At 48.3% G+C, this 17,214-nt stretch overlaps 1 protein-coding gene and 1 pseudogene across 6 annotated transcripts in view; both read left to right on the forward strand.

Moving 5' to 3' along the window:
- Positions 1 to 17,214, forward strand: part of LOC147898866 (voltage-dependent chloride channel 1, chloroplastic-like) — a 75,505-nt gene that overhangs the window by 13,665 nt on the left and 44,626 nt on the right. For 5 of the 6 annotated variants that reach the window (XM_087379670.1, XM_087379672.1, XM_087379671.1 and 2 more), the window contains exon 3: positions 7,016 to 7,222. The exons of the other annotated variant lie outside the window; for it this stretch is intronic. In XM_087379670.1, coding sequence (XP_087235796.1) covers positions 7,016 to 7,222 — 207 coding nt within the window. The remainder of the gene's footprint in view (positions 1 to 7,015; positions 7,223 to 17,214) is intronic. 6 annotated transcript variants of the gene reach the window in all.
- LOC147898867 (uncharacterized) lies at positions 999 to 2,501 on the forward strand (annotated as a pseudogene).

A 17,214-nucleotide genomic window follows, 5' to 3' on the forward strand; every position in this document is an offset into this window, starting at 1 on the left:
TGGTTCCAAATTCTGTTTTTCCTTGTTCTTTCTTACTTTGCAGCTTTTTGCAATGCATGCGTGTTGTGTGCAGTCCTTTCAGGACTCCTACAGGTTCTAGCAAGCACCCAAAGGCAAGGGTGATCCTGTGGAAGGCCTAAGGACAGTGTGGATGCATGTGATAGCCTTGAGGCTGCTTTGAGCTCAGTGTGCTAGTGGTTTGGATGCCTGAATGCCTCTAAGTTGTGTCAGATCAGAAGTGAATGCCTGAGTATGCCTTGCCAATGGGAATTCTAGTGGTGCACTTGGATTAGATGCCTTGAAGACAAGTAGAGGATTTGCAGAGAGGAACAGTGCAAGGTTGAACCCTTGTTGTAAAGCATTTCCATTCAGAAGCATTAAATAAATACCGTAAGGGGCGCCAAGGCATTTGGGGCTAGTGGGTGCACTGTGTACTATTTTCATTGAGCAGGGGCATTTTAGCCTCACCTTTGTTGTTGTTAAAGTGTGTTTCTAAGTTGTGCTAAGTGATTGAAGTGACTGAAGCTTGCATTGTGGCCATTTATGAAGTTTATGATTGAGTAGAAGAGAAGAAACATAAGAAGCATAAGAAGACTCCTAGGCATGTTTCTTTCGGTGGACAGCCGTCAGAGATGCCCTCGATCACCCCTGTAGCGGGTAATGCCAATAACTTTCATTCAGTCAATCAAGGACAGCAAGCCCTTCCTCAGCCCATGATGCATCCAGGATATTTCGGAGGGGGATCAGTTTTTCAGGCAATGGTGGTGCCATCTGCAGAGGCACCCGGAATGCTAGGTAGCTTTAGGGGCAGCACACAGCAGAGAATGCAGAATTTCCAGCAACCTATGATGGGTGGAATGCCCCCTACAAATGCCAATATGACGTACTCAAACATTGGGATGCAGCCTGGAATGCAGACAGGAATGCCTCGGACAATGGGCAATACTTGGAATATGCCACAGATGCAGGGAGTGCGACCTAGAATGCCAAACCCCACCATGGGTACGGTTGGAATGGCTAAGAATGCGGGAGCAGTGATGCCCCCACCGTTTTTACAGCCCCCCGTTTATGACAATCTCACCCCTAAAGGCAAATTGAAAGATTACAAGGAGGGAGGGGCAACTGTCAATTTTGAGACTTTCAATGGGATGCAGGACAGATTGAAGGCTTTGGCATTCGTGCAATAGTTTGATGCTGCCTACTCAGGTGGACACTTCACAGAATCCTCCAAAGTCCGAAAGGCAGCCACCTTTTTGAAGGGCAATGCGCTCCAATGGTGGACCAACCTCCTCTTGCAAGGCAGAGCACCTACCACTTGGGTCGAATTCAAGTAAGTCTTCTCAACAGCATGGCTCACTACCACTTTTGAGGTGGATATCATGACCGCCTGGTACAGGTTGGATGCTGCAAATTGCAGAAATTTGGAGGACTACAATAAGAAGTTTTGGGAAGCCCTACTACCAGTGAATTCTTATAGACATGTACCGTTGTCCGAGCAAATTGAAAGATATTGCTGCAGGTTGCCAAAGGAGATTCGGGACTACTGCATGAAGACAAGGGTTTCCAATATGTCTCAGTTGTTTGATAATTTCACTACAGCTTATGCACTAATGCAAGGGAAAGTTTCTGGGTTCAAAGGAAGCTCACAGGAGACATCAAGGTCAAAGGGCAGCAAGACGAAATCCCCTAAGAAGTTCAGAAAGTTTTCGCAGCCCATGAAGGCAAAGTTTGTTGGAGGACAGAGGCGAGTACCGACCCGCATGTCTAATGAGGAAAAGCAAATTCTTTATGATGCCAACAAGTGTTATATTTGCAAGGAGGAAGGCCACAGGGCTTTTGAATGCCCACATAAGAAGCGGAAGTTCCCTCCTGATCAGGGTGAGCACAAGGAGGAAAAGAAGACTGATCAGAAGAATAAAAAGCCCAAGCCCATTGCTGGTCTTTTGCCAGACTTGATTGGGGCTGTTCAGAATACAGATGCTACAGAGTTATGGCGGGCATGGGGCAAGATAAGAGACCAGACAGCTCTGATGTTTTTCGATCCGAGAGCCAAGGTCAATTTCATCTCTCCAGAGCTGGCTGGAAAGTTAGGAATAAGGGCAGAAGAGATGGGTCCTTTGTGTGATGCAGATATGGCTTGTCCGTGACTCAGCCAGCTAGTTACTCCGGTGATAGGCAAGCTGCGGATGCATATTCAGAGCTACGTGGACACAAAAGAGTTCTATATTATGCCGTTGAATGGTTGTGATATGCTACTGGGGATACCTTGGCACTTTCGTGTTGGAGCTGTTTTGGATACAAAGAATAAAACAATCACAATCACTCACCGTGGCAAGACCCACGTTCTGGATGCTAAATTGAAGGGAGAGTCCATCCCTGTTGTATCTGCTTCTGCCATTGGCAACGTAATGAAAAAGCATCTTTCAGTGTACTTAGTGTTTGCATTTGAAAAGAAGTCAGTAGAAGAAGAGTCTCATTTTTCTAAGCTGGAAAAACAGTAGACAGATTTTCTTTTTCAGTTTAGGGACTGTTTTTCTGACTCACTTCCACAGGAGTTGCCCCATGAAAGGCCAGAAGACCACATGATAGATATAATCCCTAGTAGCAGTCCTCCTAACCAACCTCCTTACAGGGTCAGTGCAGCCCAGCAAGAGGAAATTATGAACCAGGTCAAGGACCTGCTGGAGAAGGGGCTGATTCAGCCCAGCTCTTCACCTTACTGCTCACCCGTGCTCTTGGTCCAGAAGAAGGATGGATCCTGGCGGATGTGCATTGACTATAGAGCCCTCAATAAGATTACCATTAAGAAGAGATTCCCTATACCTTAGATAGATGATATTTTGGATAGGTTACAAGGGTCTAGAATGTTCAGCCGCATTGATCTGAAGAGTGGTTATCACCAGATGAGAATTCAGCCAGAGGATGTTCACAAAATAGCATTTCGTACCACATTTGGTATGTACGAGTTTCTTGTCATGCCATTTGGGTTAACCAATGCACCTGCCACCTTCAACTGAATGATGGACAGGATTTTTAGAGAGCACCAAGCCTTTGTTGGCACGTTCTCTTTGATGGCATCATCGTGTTCTCTTAGGATGAGGCTGAACATAGGACGCACCTGGCAATTGTTCTCGAGGAGCTACGGAAGCATAAGTTGCTTGTCAATGCCAAGAAAAGTGAATTCTTCATGCATGAGATCCATTTTCTCGGGCACATTGTTTCCAAGGATGGAGTTAGGATGGACCCTGCCAAGGTAGAGGCCATCAGGAATTGGCCACACCTGAAGAACATCCATGAAGTACACAGCTTTCTGGGCTTGTGCTCGTACTATAGGAGGTTCATTCGGTATTTTGCAGAGATTGCATCTCCTTTAGATGCCTTGCAGAAGAAAGGGGTCACTTTCAGATGGGGTTCCAAAGAAATTGCAGCTTTTGACCTACTAAAGGAGCGACTCTGCTCAAATCCTGTGATTATTTTGCCAGATCTTTGCAAACCCTCGCTGTCCAAGCAGATGCATGTGGGAACAGTGTAGGAGGGGTACTTATGCAGGATGGAAGAGTCGTGGCATACGAGAGTAGAGTGCTCCAGGATGCTGAAATGAATTTTGGCATCTATGAGAAAGAGATGTTGGCTGTCATCCATGCTCTTTCGACTTGGAAGCATTATCTTTTGGGTGCTGATTTTCATGTTCAGACCGATCATCAATCACTGCGGTACTTTCTCACTCAGAGAAAGTTGTCTGAGAAGCATATGAGGTGGGCAAATTTTCTTTCTATGTTTCATTTTCAGATTGTGCATGTGCTTGGGAAAAAGAATGTTGTTGCAGATGCACTCACGCAAGCCCACTCCAGATGCAGTGTCTGTTAAGCCACAAGTTTCAGCGGTGACCATTGCATATCATGATGGGCTTGATGCCATGAATGTCAATGATGCTGATTTTTCACGGATTTATGATCAGTTGGTTGATGGACAAAGGCATGAGCACTATACTCTCAAAGACGGATTTCTGATGATGCATGGCAGATTGGAGTCACGAAATAGTTGAGGCCCAAAGTGTTGACAGAGAGTCATGCTTCACCCTATGCAGGACATAGAGGCATTGATGCCACCATCAAAGCTGTGGAGCACTATTTCTTTTGGCCATCATTGAGGAAAGATGTCGAGGCATATGTCAGGACATGCATCACCTGCCAAAAGGTGAAATATGACAGGTAGAAGCCGGCTGGACTGCTGCAGCCTCTACCTATTCCCGATCGACCTTGGCAGAGCATTGCCATGGATTTTACTTTGATCTTCCTCGTACACCATTTGGACATGATGGGATATGGACCATTATTTGCAGATTCAGCAAGCAGGCCCACTTCATTCCCGTCAGAAAGAAAATTACAGCAGACCAGATGGCGAGACTCTTTATGTCTCATGTGTTTAAACATCACGGGATGCCTCATGTACCAGCTAGATATAGAAGCTACCAAAAGAATAAATTTCCGTCCAAAACTATGGACACAATACAAAGAGAGATAGATCAAAGTCCCACTAAAGCGTGGTCCTTTGATCTTACCACCACGTACGTCTGCTATCTGCTGGATATCTCTAGACTTGAGCCCGCGTGCTCTACCTCGAGTGTATGTAGACTCTTCGTCGAGATTCCTTCCACCTTGCTGTCCGGAAGCCAACCTTGGTGGGCAGCACCTTGCTGAGCTAGGTTTGCAGCTCTACAGCCCACTTGTCTTCTCCTGGATGTAGGCCCACAGGTGGCTGGTCCGCTGGCTCCTTGAAGTGCTGCTCCAAGTGAATGAGATATGAGGGCACAAAGGCGCTCCCTTTATGGGCCCAGAGGGCTGGGAATATCACCAACCCAAGGGCCGCAGATTGGCCGACCTGGTCGGTTAGTTTCCCCCCTCGTGGACGACCTGTTTTGGCCCCTAACCAGGATCAATTGTACAAAAAACTTGTAGGGGCCCAACCCTTTGGACTGCGCGTAACTAGGCTCCAAGCCATAACCAGGCTAGTCTATGGCCGACCCTATTGTGCCATATCTTTGCCTTCGAACTCGAGCAATCTAAACGCCACGACCTTCGAGTTGTCTCCCTCATAATGAGTGATCAACCTGGAGTCTTCCAGGCACCATGCTTTGAGGGTCTGCTTCAACCTGTGCTTCCTTTGCCAAGGTCCGCAACAAAAGAACCATCTCGAGAAATGAAATCCCCAGAATATCTCCAGATAACAAACTCTCGCTGAGCTCTCAAGCAGGTACCCTTCTAGCTTCAGTACACCTTGTCCATCACCTTGCAACAATCTGTGTCCGAGATTCGAAGAAGGACCCACACTTCCTCTTCTGCCTTCGAAGAAGGCCCATTCCTTCCAATCTCGCATTACCTGAGACATATGAAGAGCTGATTCTTTCCGTAGATGCTATAAAGGTTTAAATTCAGAACATCAAATACATACTAGATTGTCGTACTGTCTATGTGCTTGCTCTGAAAGCAAGCCATGCACCTCATCGAGGCACATACCAATAACTTGTGCAATCCTGTACTGTCCCCTTCTGAATTACAGCAACCATCTGAACATGAAACCCTAGGGCACTCCATGGAATCCACCCTCGTGTCAGTATCAATAGCCACGTACCTGGAAGATTCCAAGAACTCCATGCTGTCCTTCACCTTCACAAAGGTTTCTGACTCCTCGTCGGCCCACATCTCAATGTCTGTCATCTTCACTGTGGCTTCTAGGTCAGCATATCTGACCTCAGTTTCTAATCTGCCTTCTTCTTTTTGCAATCCTTCGCAAAATGGCCTGGCGTGTCACAATAGAAGCACTTCTTCTTTTGCTTCCTCTTCTTGGGAGTGTCCTTGTCATCTCCAAAGTCATCCTTCTTGGGCTTGCCACCGTTAGGCTTGCCCTTTCCTTTGCCAGCGTTATCCCTTGTCAACAACGCCTTGTCATCGTTGTCGTTATTGTAGAGCTTCTCCCTAGCTTGTCTTGGAGCAGTAATGGACCCAACTCCTCAAAAGTTAGAGATTTGGTCCTCTGTCCTCCCACTAAAGCGTGATCCTTTGATATTACCACCACGTACTTCTACTATCTGCCGGATATCTCTAGACTTGAGCCCGCGTGCTCTACCTCGAGCGTATGTAGACTCTTCGTCCAAATTCCTTCCACCTTGCTGTCTGGAAGCCAGCCTAGGTGGGCAGCACCTTGCTGAGCTAGGTCTGCAGCTCTACAGCCCACTTGTCTTCTCCTGGATGTAGGCCCACAGGTGGCTGGTCTGCTGCTCCTCCTGCTCCCTGAAGTGCTGCTCCAAGTGATTGAGATATGAGGGCACAAAGGCCCTTTGTTTATAGGCCCAGAGGGCTGGGAATACCACCGACCCAGGTGCCACAGACTGGCCAACCTGGTTGGTCAGTTTCCCCCCTCGTGGCCGACCTGTTTTGACCCCTCCTAGGGCTTAAAACCAGGGCCAATTGGGCCATAACTTTGCAGGGTCCAGCACCTTGGTCTGCCAATAACTTGCCTGGTTGGCTGGCTCCAACCAGCCCTAAGCAGGCTAGTCTATGGCCAACCCTATTGTGCCATATCTTCGCCATGTGCCAGCCCTCTGCCGGCCCCATTGTTGCACCACCTTGCAGATCCTGTTGTAGGCCATGAACCTGCCCATACTCTCTGCCAAGTGTGCCGCCATCAAGGCGCCTATGCTCCTGGATTACCACGCTATGTACCAAAATCCCCATTCTTTGTGTGGGGCTGGTGTAGTACCATGCAGCTACGATGTCCTTGCTCGATTGACATATGAATACCTTCTGATTTGCTTCAAAAGCAAAAAAAAAACTGAAATTTATTTAATTTTGATTGTCCTTGTTATTCAACTTTCTCAGATTTGTAAGTGTATACCTTACCTATTTCACGAAAACATAGTGTGCTATTCATTTTCAATTGTCCTAATTCTGTTCTTGAACATTCTCAAGTGTGTAACTAACCGATTTCACAAAGGCATTGTGTGCTGGGTTGACAGGATGGCAACATTTCCGAATTCAATTTGAGCGTTAGTGTCTGTGAACGACTTATTCGAACACCAATTCCACTATCTTATACACGTCTAACATCAAGATTTTTAGTCTTGTGGCATTTGACCCTTCCCATTATATTGTGGGATCCATGCAACTGGTTGGTTGTACCTGCTACGTTCTTTAGTGCTGCTACTCTTTTTTGCATTGAAGAGGTATGCTCTTATTTTCTTAGTGAAAGAGAGAAGTATGCTCAAGAATGAAATATTTCACTTACTTTCTCAGTGAATGAAGGCCAGATACAATCACAAGGCATATGTCTAAGAATGATCTGGAAGGAACATTGCAAAAGGCTCATAGATGTGAAATCCATTGAAAATTGGTTGATAATTTATTGTCATTGGATTGGTGGGAATTGTGAGGTATTTTGTTAAATGATGATGGTGATACTTGAGGGAGTGTTATGATATTTTCATGTCACTATTGACCTTGATATTTTCTCTAGTCAAAAATTTGGGCAATGCAAACTTGTTTCATGGAATTAGGAGCTTCTCTTTTTTGTTTTGTTGCTTTTTGAGAAAATATATTTCAGTTACAATATTGGTAGAAGGGCTTTCAAAGTTTTAATATTACTTCTAGAAGTTTGTAAGGGGGGGTGGCTCATAGATAGGGGCTGGCATGATGTTGGGGCCTTGCTCGTCTATGAATAATATGGACTTGCTTTGTTTATCTTGCTTACGATAATAATGTCCACTCATTGTGTTTGGCTAGCCTTCACAAAAGGTCCCCTCCTTTGGGGATGAGGCAAATCAGGCTTGTCGCAAGGCTCTCTGGCATCGGCCCGCTGGAGAAGATATGTTGGAAGGCTGCGAGCAAGGGCCGGTGGATCTGCTCCCAAAAGGTGGTGAAGAAAGCTCTAGAGAGGCCATCCTCACCTGGGCATTTCTGCCCATCAATAGCGCTCACCGCATCCTGCATCTCTGCCATGGTGAAAGGGGCGAGAAGGGCGTCGCTCATGCTGGGCTGCACAAGCCGCGGTGTAGATCTCCACACCTCCTCCCTGCAAATGCGGCCACGAGGGTCTGGGGGCTCCCGCTGGAACAATGATCTGTAGAAATCTGTCGCCAAGTCCTGGACCTCGTCTGGATCTATCCTGACACTACCATCCTGCGCCCTAAGAGAACGGAGCTGTTCCCCTGCTGACCTCTGTCCATGAGTCCTGAAGAACTCTCTGCACATCCTGTCGCCTTTCCTAGCCCAGAAGGACTTGGAAGCATGAAATGAAAACTCTGAGCGACGCTGGGTGATCTCCTCTAGCATGGCTCGGGCCCGAACCTCCTGCTGTCTGGGCTCCTCAGAGCTTGGAGAAAACTGCTGCATCCGCTGAATCGAAGCGAGATCACGTCTGAGACCCCTCTCCCGCGCCCAACACTGCTGTCTGATCTGAATCGCCTCCTGCTGACAAATGAGGCTGGACTCAACAAGCGCCTGAGCTACCTTTGCTGCCATATCCCTGGTGGGGTCCCAATCCTGCTCCCACAGGTCCACTATCCTGCTGTGAACCGCTGCTCTAGAGTAGATGGAGTCTGGGATCCGGCATGAACGTGGAGGTGAGGAGTGAGAGGCTGAGTCCAGGACTAGGATGACTGGGGCATGGTCGGAGAGTGTCGTCCCTGGAACCACTCGTGACTCTCCTCCTCTGCTAAGCGCCCAGTCGCTGACACAGAAATGGTCCAGCCTCTCCAGAAGTCTGCCTCCCTCCCTCCTGTAACCTCAAGAGAAGTCCAGACTCCCAGACCATCTGCGAAAGGAAGACTCGCTCCAACTGTCTCGACCTCCCACTGCGAAGAGGAAGGAGTCCCAATCTGCCTGCTCTGCTTGAGCTATACCGAGGAACTCTGGGCCTCGTCCCTGCTGATCCTCTAAGGTCTCAAGGTTGTTGAAGTCCCCTCCTACAATCCAAGAGTCCATCTCTGGCAACAAGTCTGTCAAGGATCTTCAAAAAATGGCTCTACGTCTGAGATCGGTCGGGGCGTAGATATTGAGGATGCCGATACGGGATCCCTCAATATGCAAGCCCACCCAAAGCGCACGTCCTGGGATCAGAGTGCCAAAACCACACACATGCTGAACTAGAGAAGCGTCGATGGAGGTACAAACACCCCCGCTCCTCACCTGCTCGCCAATCGAAGGTTCCCAGTAGGTGTGGGAGCGTCGTGTGAGGACCTTCCCACAAATACTGGTCTGAGAAGCCGAAAGCTTGTGTTCCTGTAGTAGGAGCACATCTACCCTTCCCACCAAGGCTGGATGGAGCTCCTGTCTGAGCACCATCTTCCTGGGGCCACGGGTTCTTGATGAGTGGAACCCGTTAACGTTCCAAGAGATAATGCGTAAACTCATGAGGAGGGAAGGTGGGCCACAAATAGCTGCCTGCTTGCGGTCGATGTCGAAGTGGTCGGAGGATGTCCTGTGTGGAGACGAAGGCGCTTCTGTGAAGGTTTCGAAGGAGAGGCCGGATCATCGGACCCATCCTCTAAAACCTTCAGCAGAGGGGAGAGGCCCTTCGTCCCGTGGTGGTAGGCTCTCTCTAACCAGCTCGACGCCTCTGCCAAGGAAATGATGTAGAAGCCCGCTACCTCTGAGGTCCTCCATGGGCGAAGCCCTTCTGCGTAGGCCCACTCTAGCGGTGGTCTAATAATGACCAGGAGTCGGATACGTTTGGCGCTGTGGCGCCAACGCAGACGAACATCACCCTCCTGCCACTGCTGCTGAAGAAGCTCCGCTGCTCTGCTACCAATCCAGTCCTGCACCTGCTCGTGGGACTGATTTCGTATCGTCTCCCAAACATTTTCATTCGTCCATTGCTCATTCCCTTCACTGGAGATAGTGAAGGAATAGCTAGGACCATCGTGTGGGGCAAGGACGGACACCTTACCCTTCGCCCCCTTGCGGAGGAAGAAGATGCTGATGTCTAGGCATGTAGGGAAGGAGCCAATACCCACTGCATCCAGATAATCCTTAGGACCTGCTCGATAAAACTCCAAAGGAAGAGCTCTAGGAGCAGCCCTTGGGCATGGGGACGACGATGAGGAGTTTGAACCAGAGGGAGGGGTGCTGGCCACCTGCGGGGAAGGGCCACTCCCCTCCGCCGGGCCCGGAGGGATAGGCGTGGGTGAGGTCTGTGCTGGCTTCGGGGCTGCAGGTGGCGCAGGTGGAGGGGGGGGACTCCCTCTGGATCATGCTCGAGGAAGAGAGTGGAGTGGAAACCACCGGTGCAGAGGGGGATCCTGGAGGGGGTGGGGGTCGGAGAATCGAGGAGGGGGGAGGGGGAGGAGGGCGGGGTGAAGGATGAGGGGGAGGCTGGCTGACCTTCTCCTTTCCCTTCTCCTTTCCCTTACCGGGCTGCTGATGAGTAGGGACCACCGGAGGGGGCTCTTGCTGTAGATGGGCAGGTTTTTTGGGGCCTGCTTTGTTTCCCCTCCGTTTTCTTTTGACCTCCGTCCAGCCTTCCCCTTCGGGAGGGGATGTCACTGACTGGTGAGGAGGATCCTGAGTTGCCTGAACGGGGGTCTTCTGAGGTTCTGTACCCGTGAAGCGAGGACATGAGCGCGCCTGGTGCCCGAAGCCATGGCATCTCAGACACTGGTTTGGGTGACCAGTGACCAGAATGCGTTGCGTCACCACACCTGTCTCGGTCTCTATCTCGAACTCCGAGGGGATGCTCTGTGGATCGAGGACTGCCACTTTGACACGTGGCACCCCTTGGGCTGCCGCCGCATCAACGTAGGTGTCCTGCATAGGCCAGCCAAAGTGCGCCCCCAGGTCCTTGATGATCGGGCGAAGCTCGGTTGCGAGACCTGGGGAGATAAGGGTAACTGGATGGCGAGGAATGCGAAAGCGGGCATCGAAGTCCGCTACACCGAAACCCCTATACCATGGGACCATGAGGATGATCTTACCACCCACAGAAGTAGGGGATCGCCTGACCATGTCGCTCGCAGCCTGTGCTGAGGAGAGCTTAAGCCAGAAGATGCCACGTCCCATGAGTGCAACCTCCTCGATGTGACTATCCTCGAGGTAGAGGGTGGACTGCAACCAGTCCCTGATGTCTGCTCGTGAAGGGGAGTAGCCAATGACTCTCCCATAAACGGATGTCTGGGAGAAGTCCGTGGCGGCCTGCTTCACCAGGGAGACCTGGTGCTCTGTCAATGTTACGCGATAGGCTGATGGAGGGGGGGGTTCCGTCTGGGCCACCGGTTCCGGGCACGTGGCCGCCATATCGCATTGACTAACTGCGAACTCTCCGAGGCGGGGGAAGGGGAAGGAAACGGAAGGGGCGGGGATGGGGGATTAAGGTGGGGGAGGGAAGAAGAGGGATGGAGAGGTATCGGGAAACGGGGGGGGAGAGGGTGGTGACGAAAGGGGATGGCGGGGGAAGGAGAGAGAGGGGGGGGGGGCAGCGCAGCGCAGGGGGTTGAGAGGGAGGTGACGGGGAGGTGTGGCAGCGCCGCACAAGGGGGTGGGGAGGAGAGGTGAGGAGGGGAGGGAAAAAGGGGGGGCAGCGTGGCGCAGTAGCGGGGAGGGGCAGAAAGGGGCGGGGGGGTTGGTAGTGCCACGCGAGGGGGTGGGGCGGGTGGGGGGGGGGCTGAATGCGGAGAGGGGAGGAGTAGGAGAGGAGGAGTGGGGTGAGGGGGGAGCGGCGGGCGGGGAGAGAGGGAGTGGAGCGGGGCGGCGAGGTGAGTGGAGTGTGGCGAGGGGGAGGCGAGGATCGACGGGTGGGGGTGAGGAGAAGGGGTGGAGGGCCGCGCGGCAGTGGCTGAGAGGAGGTAGAGGGAGGGCCGCGCAGCGAGCGAGGGGGGGGTAGACGGGGAGCGGAGGAGGGAGGGAGTTCGCAGGAGCGTGGCAGCCTTTGGGCCCTAGTGTGTGTGTTCTCTGCTCCTTGTCGCCCTCTTTGAGTCTTTTTGATCCCAAGGAAAAAATCGCTGCTGTCCCCCTTTCAGACGAATCGCCAAATGCATGTTTTCCCTACGTTCCCTGAATTCGAATTGGTCTGGGGAGTTTATCTGCTACAATTTGGATGGAAGTGCTGCGTTTTGTGTGCGTGTTAGGGTTTCCAGGATGATTACAGTGGTATCAGGGCCCAAATTCACCACTTTCGCTGGTAATGATAATTTATGGTTGAGAAAAGCTTGCAAATTGAAGTTACGAAGAGCAGCCGGCCACAGCAAGTGTGTAGGGAATTCAGATCACTCCCATTTCTACGAGGGAGAGAACCCCTGGCAAAACTGGGAATCAGTTTTTGCACTGATTCTGTGCAGCCAACAAAGTTTGGTAGTGATTTGGCCTATCTAGGTGTGTGGAGCAGCTTAGGTTTTTTAAACAAAAATTCAAAATTGAGGACAGTTTGTCTTTGAGAACAGGATCAGGAGAGCATGCAACCTTGAACACCAGGCTGTCCAGCAGGATGGGACCAGAGGTACCAGTTGATGATCTTGATGAAGATTTTTTCAAGGCCAAATTCAGGGGTATGAAGAACCCACGATTACAGCATTTATTTGAAGCAGGTCACACTGTGAAATTGGCCAAGCGTAGGTGTCCTTGAATCCTCCCAAAGAAGCGTTCTTCAAGTCCCTTATCGACTTCTACAGGAGGTTCATCTAGGAGACACCATAAATCGCGGCGGGGGGGGGGGAGGAGCACAACACCGAGAAAGAGATATGCATGCCTCAAGCACAAGAAATGTAGAAGAAGGAATTCCAATAGTAGCAGTACAAGTTCATCCAACAAGTCGAGTTCATCCTTGTCCTCTTCCTCAGACTCTTCTCAAAGCATGCTTCGAGACATAAACAAAAATCATTCCAAGGCAAAGGAATTTAAGGAGGGAGGTAAATTTGTCCGTTTTGTCACTTACGACAAGACATACAGTAGACAAAGAAAGCTACGCAATTTATAAGTCAATTTGACGTGGCTTAGAATTATCAAGAATCGTCAAAACTTTGGATGGTGAGTTTGCACCAGTGCTTGGTGGAGTGCTAAACTGTTAGATTGGACTACTTCCAAGATGTGAAAGAAGTTCAAAAAGTACTTCTAGCAACAATTTCTCATGAAAAAGTTTGTAGATGAAGTCCATATTGCATGGGATGGTCTTCACATGAAGAAAGGGGAAAAGGTGGAGTCTTTTATCAAGGTTTTGGGATGCATATTTACAGGTAGCCCCATTCTAAGAAATTGATTGACTTTAATATTTGCAAGTGCTGCTGTTTTAATTGATAAGGTTCAAACATATTACTCAATTTTACTATATTTATACACTTCATACTCAGAATTTGCAATTATATTAGCAGCTTTTGATAAGTTTACAAAGGTACAAGATGGACGATCAAAATCACCTTGTAATACATAGGGTGCTGAGCGAATTGGGGCGGGAGTCATTGAACAACTTGGACCTATGAGAGCCCCCTTATGTATGTATGTATGTATGTGTGTGTGTGTGTGTGTGTGTGTGTGTGTGTGTGTGTGTGGTCAGGTGCTTCTTCCCATCATGGTAATTCTCTTCGCTTGGAAAGCATCCATTGGAGCAAGGTGTTTGACTCGCCTCTTGCCTTACAGGCTCCTATTAAAGCATATAATCTTATGAAATTGGGCATAAGATTTGTCGGAGATGTTGTGGATCAACACGGTTATGTGCTTTCATTTCCACAAGCTTGCAGGACATTCCCCTTGGGTCTGCATCATAGGCCCATTTGGGGAATACTTACAACTATGTTGCAGCCATTTGTTCCTGTTCCTCCACTGTTTGTACAGGACAGATTACTGGATTGGAATCTGACTTCCTTATCTCCTACTACCTGTTCACTTTCAATGCATAATCTGGCCTTCTCGATGGTTTACAGATTTCTTCTTCCACCGCCATGGATTGATAAGCATGCCAACACTATTTGGAATTTGGATAGGCCTTTATCTTGGTGGCAATCACAACTCAAAAAATTTTGGAAAGCTAAATTGCCATTGAAACAGAGGCTTTTCTTTTGGAGATGTATAGTGGGAGCTTTTTCCATTGGGGTGAAATTGGCAGCACGTCGCATTGCTTCCCCTTCCTACCCCCGTTGCTCTCATCACCGAGAGACAGTTCCCCATTTGTTATGGTCTTGCCCGCACTCTCAGATATTGATCACTCATGTCTCTCCTTTGCTGCGGCTTCGGTTTCCCTCTATCAGATTCGGGAAACTCTTCTGGATGTTTGGATGCTTCTCATCTCAGATGTCTCCATTCCTCCTTTTCTTTCACTGGGCTCGTTTTTGGGTTCTATGGACTATTTGGACACAGAGATTGCATTCTAGGATGGGACAACAGTTTTCTCAGGCATATGCTTTCTTCAGAATGTCCCTCAAGCAATCTTTATATGACAGTTATGCTGCGAGGGACTTGGATGCTACTAGCCTTGAAGTGTTTTTTGACTGTTTTTGAGCTCTTCCATTAGGCTCTCTTTTGGAGTCTAATGTCATGTACATTGATTTCATGTTAATAATATAGTTACTGGTTTCACAAAAAAAGTGTGTGGTGGCGGACTGAATATTCTCAATCTTTAGTTTCATATGTTGGCAAGAAAGAGCACTATGATTGCTGATTTCTTACAGCAAAAACAGCCATGGGCTATTATGCTAGCAGCTATGTGTGGAAACATGAAGTCCCATGCATATGGCCATTGGATTACAGATCACTGGGAAGCAGTCATGACCACATTTCAGGGGAAAATTCGTGGCTGTCCTATTTCTACTGCTTTTATTCATGACTGGAAGAGAATTCTCTCTTATGCTAAATGGTCAGGTGCTTCCTCCCATCATGGTAACTCTCTTCGTTTGGAAAGCATCCATTGGAGCAAGGTGTTTGAATCGCCTCTTGCTTTACAGACACCAACTAAAGCATATAATCTTATGAAATTGGGCATAAGATTTGTCAGAGATGTGGTGGATCAACATGGTTATGTGCTCTCATTTCCACAAGCTTGCAGGACATTCCCCTTGGGTCTGCATCATAGGCCCATTTGGAGAATACTTACAACTATGTTGCAGCCATTTGTTCTTGTTCCTCCTTTGTTTGTTCAGGACAGATTATTGGACTGGAATCTGATTTCCTTGTCTCCTGCCAGGTGTTCACTTTCATTGCATAATTTGACATCTTCGATGGTCTACAGATTTCTTCTTCCACCGCCATGGATTGATAAGCATGCCAACACTCTTTGGAATTTGGATAGGCCTTTATCTTGGTGGCAATCAAAACTCAGGAAAATTTGGAAAGCTAAATTGCCATTGAAACAGAGGCTCTTCCTTTGGAGATGTATAGTGGGAGCTTTTTCTATTGGGGTGAAATTGGAAGCACGTCGTATTGCTTCCTCTTCCTGCCTCCGTTGCTCTCATCACCATGAGACAGTTCCCCATTTGTTATGGTCTTGCCCGCACTCTCGAATATTGATCACTCATGTCTCTCATTTGCTACGGCTCCGGTTTCCCTCTATCAGATTCGGGAAACTCTTCTCGATGTTTGGATGCTTCTCACCTCAGATGTCTCCATTCCTCCTTTTCTTTCACTGGGCTCGCTTTTGGGTACTATGGACTATTTGGACACAGAGATTGCATTTTAGGATGGGACAACAGATGCCTCAGGCATTTGCTTTCTTCAGAATGTCTCTCAAGCAATCTTTATATGATAGTTATGCTACGAGGGACTTAGATGCTACTAGCCTTGAAGTGTTTTCTTACTGTTTTTGAGTTCTTTCATTAGGCTCTCCTTTGGAGTCTAATGTCATGTACATTGATTTCATGTTAATTTTATAGTTACTGGTTTCACCAAAAAAAAAAAAGTGTGTGTGTGTGGTGTGTGATACAATCTTGGGATGCATCACAGACCTATTTGGAAAGCTATTGCTGATCTCTTACTCCCTTTGGTTCCGATTCCAACATTGAATGTAAGAGACAGGCTTCAAGATTGGCACCTTCAGTCTTCAAGTCCAAGAATATCCTCTCGGCCTTTGCATTTATTGACTTCTATATAGACTTATCGATTGATATTACCTCCCCCTTGGATTGCTCATCATGCTAATTCTCTATGGCATCTGAATAAGTCATTAGCCTGGTGGAAAGGAAAATTGCAATTGATATGGAAGTTGAAAATGCCATTGAAGCAGAGACTCTTTCTATGGAGATGCATTGTTGGTATTCTTCCAGTGGGAGTGAAATTGGCTCAAAGAAGGATTGCCTCACCTTTTTGTCCAAGATGTCACCATACTCATGAGAGTATTCCGCATTTATTGTGGTTTTGTTATTCCAGAGATCTTCTAGACAAGATCTCCTATTTCTTATCTCTCAGATTTCCTGCACACAGGTTCTTCAGGTTTTTTTGGATGTATGGCAAACTATCAGCTTCTTTGTTGTGCAGCATTCTCTTTTCTTCCAATGGATCAGATACTGGGCCTTATGGACCCTCTGGCTGCAGCAAAATCATGCATATCTGAATTCTCCCCTTCAGCACCCTTATGAGTTCTTCCGAGCCTCATTGCAGCAGTCTTTATATGATGCCTTACATGAGGAAGATTTGGATGTTTCTTGTATTCAGCTTTTCTTTTACTGCTTCTGATGGATAGGGCATTGGCTCTTTTCTCGAGCACTGCCTGATGTAAATGAATGTTTCATAATATAATTTTCTTGGTTTCACCCAAAAAAAAAAAAGTGTGTGTGGTGTGTGTGTGTGTAAAGACGGTGTGTGAGCGTTGGTGTTGGAGCTCTGCTGTTCGGCCTCGCCAGGGATCCCGCGCAGCCCCGTTCGTACATCTGTACGGTCGCCATACGGCATCCGTACGTCAGTACGATTCCGTATGTCAGTACGAAAACCCACGTCAGCTCTGGTTCTCCTCTACACAGCTCCGTACATAGCCCCGTACCTTTTGCGTTGTCGTACTTTTTCCTGAAGGTCTTTCCGTACGTCTGTACAACTATCCGTCTTTCCGTACAAACTAGTCTTCCCGTGCCGCGTCTGTATTTTCGTGCAGTCAGGCTTCTTTCCGTACATCCCCGTGTGTACCTCCGTACAGTCCAGTGTTGTCCGTACAGTCCCGTGCTTTGGGTGGATACCCTAAAGGATGACTTTCAGCAGTCACGCTAGGAATGGGGCAAACCAGTTCCAGAGGGCACGTACAAATTGAAATTGCCAT

The sequence above is a fragment of the Dipteris shenzhenensis genome, chromosome 9, assembly GCF_047967505.1.
Source record: "Dipteris shenzhenensis isolate YYH24624 ecotype China chromosome 9, Dip_SZ_1.0, whole genome shotgun sequence".
Taxonomy (NCBI): Eukaryota; Viridiplantae; Streptophyta; class Polypodiopsida; order Gleicheniales; family Dipteridaceae; genus Dipteris; species Dipteris shenzhenensis.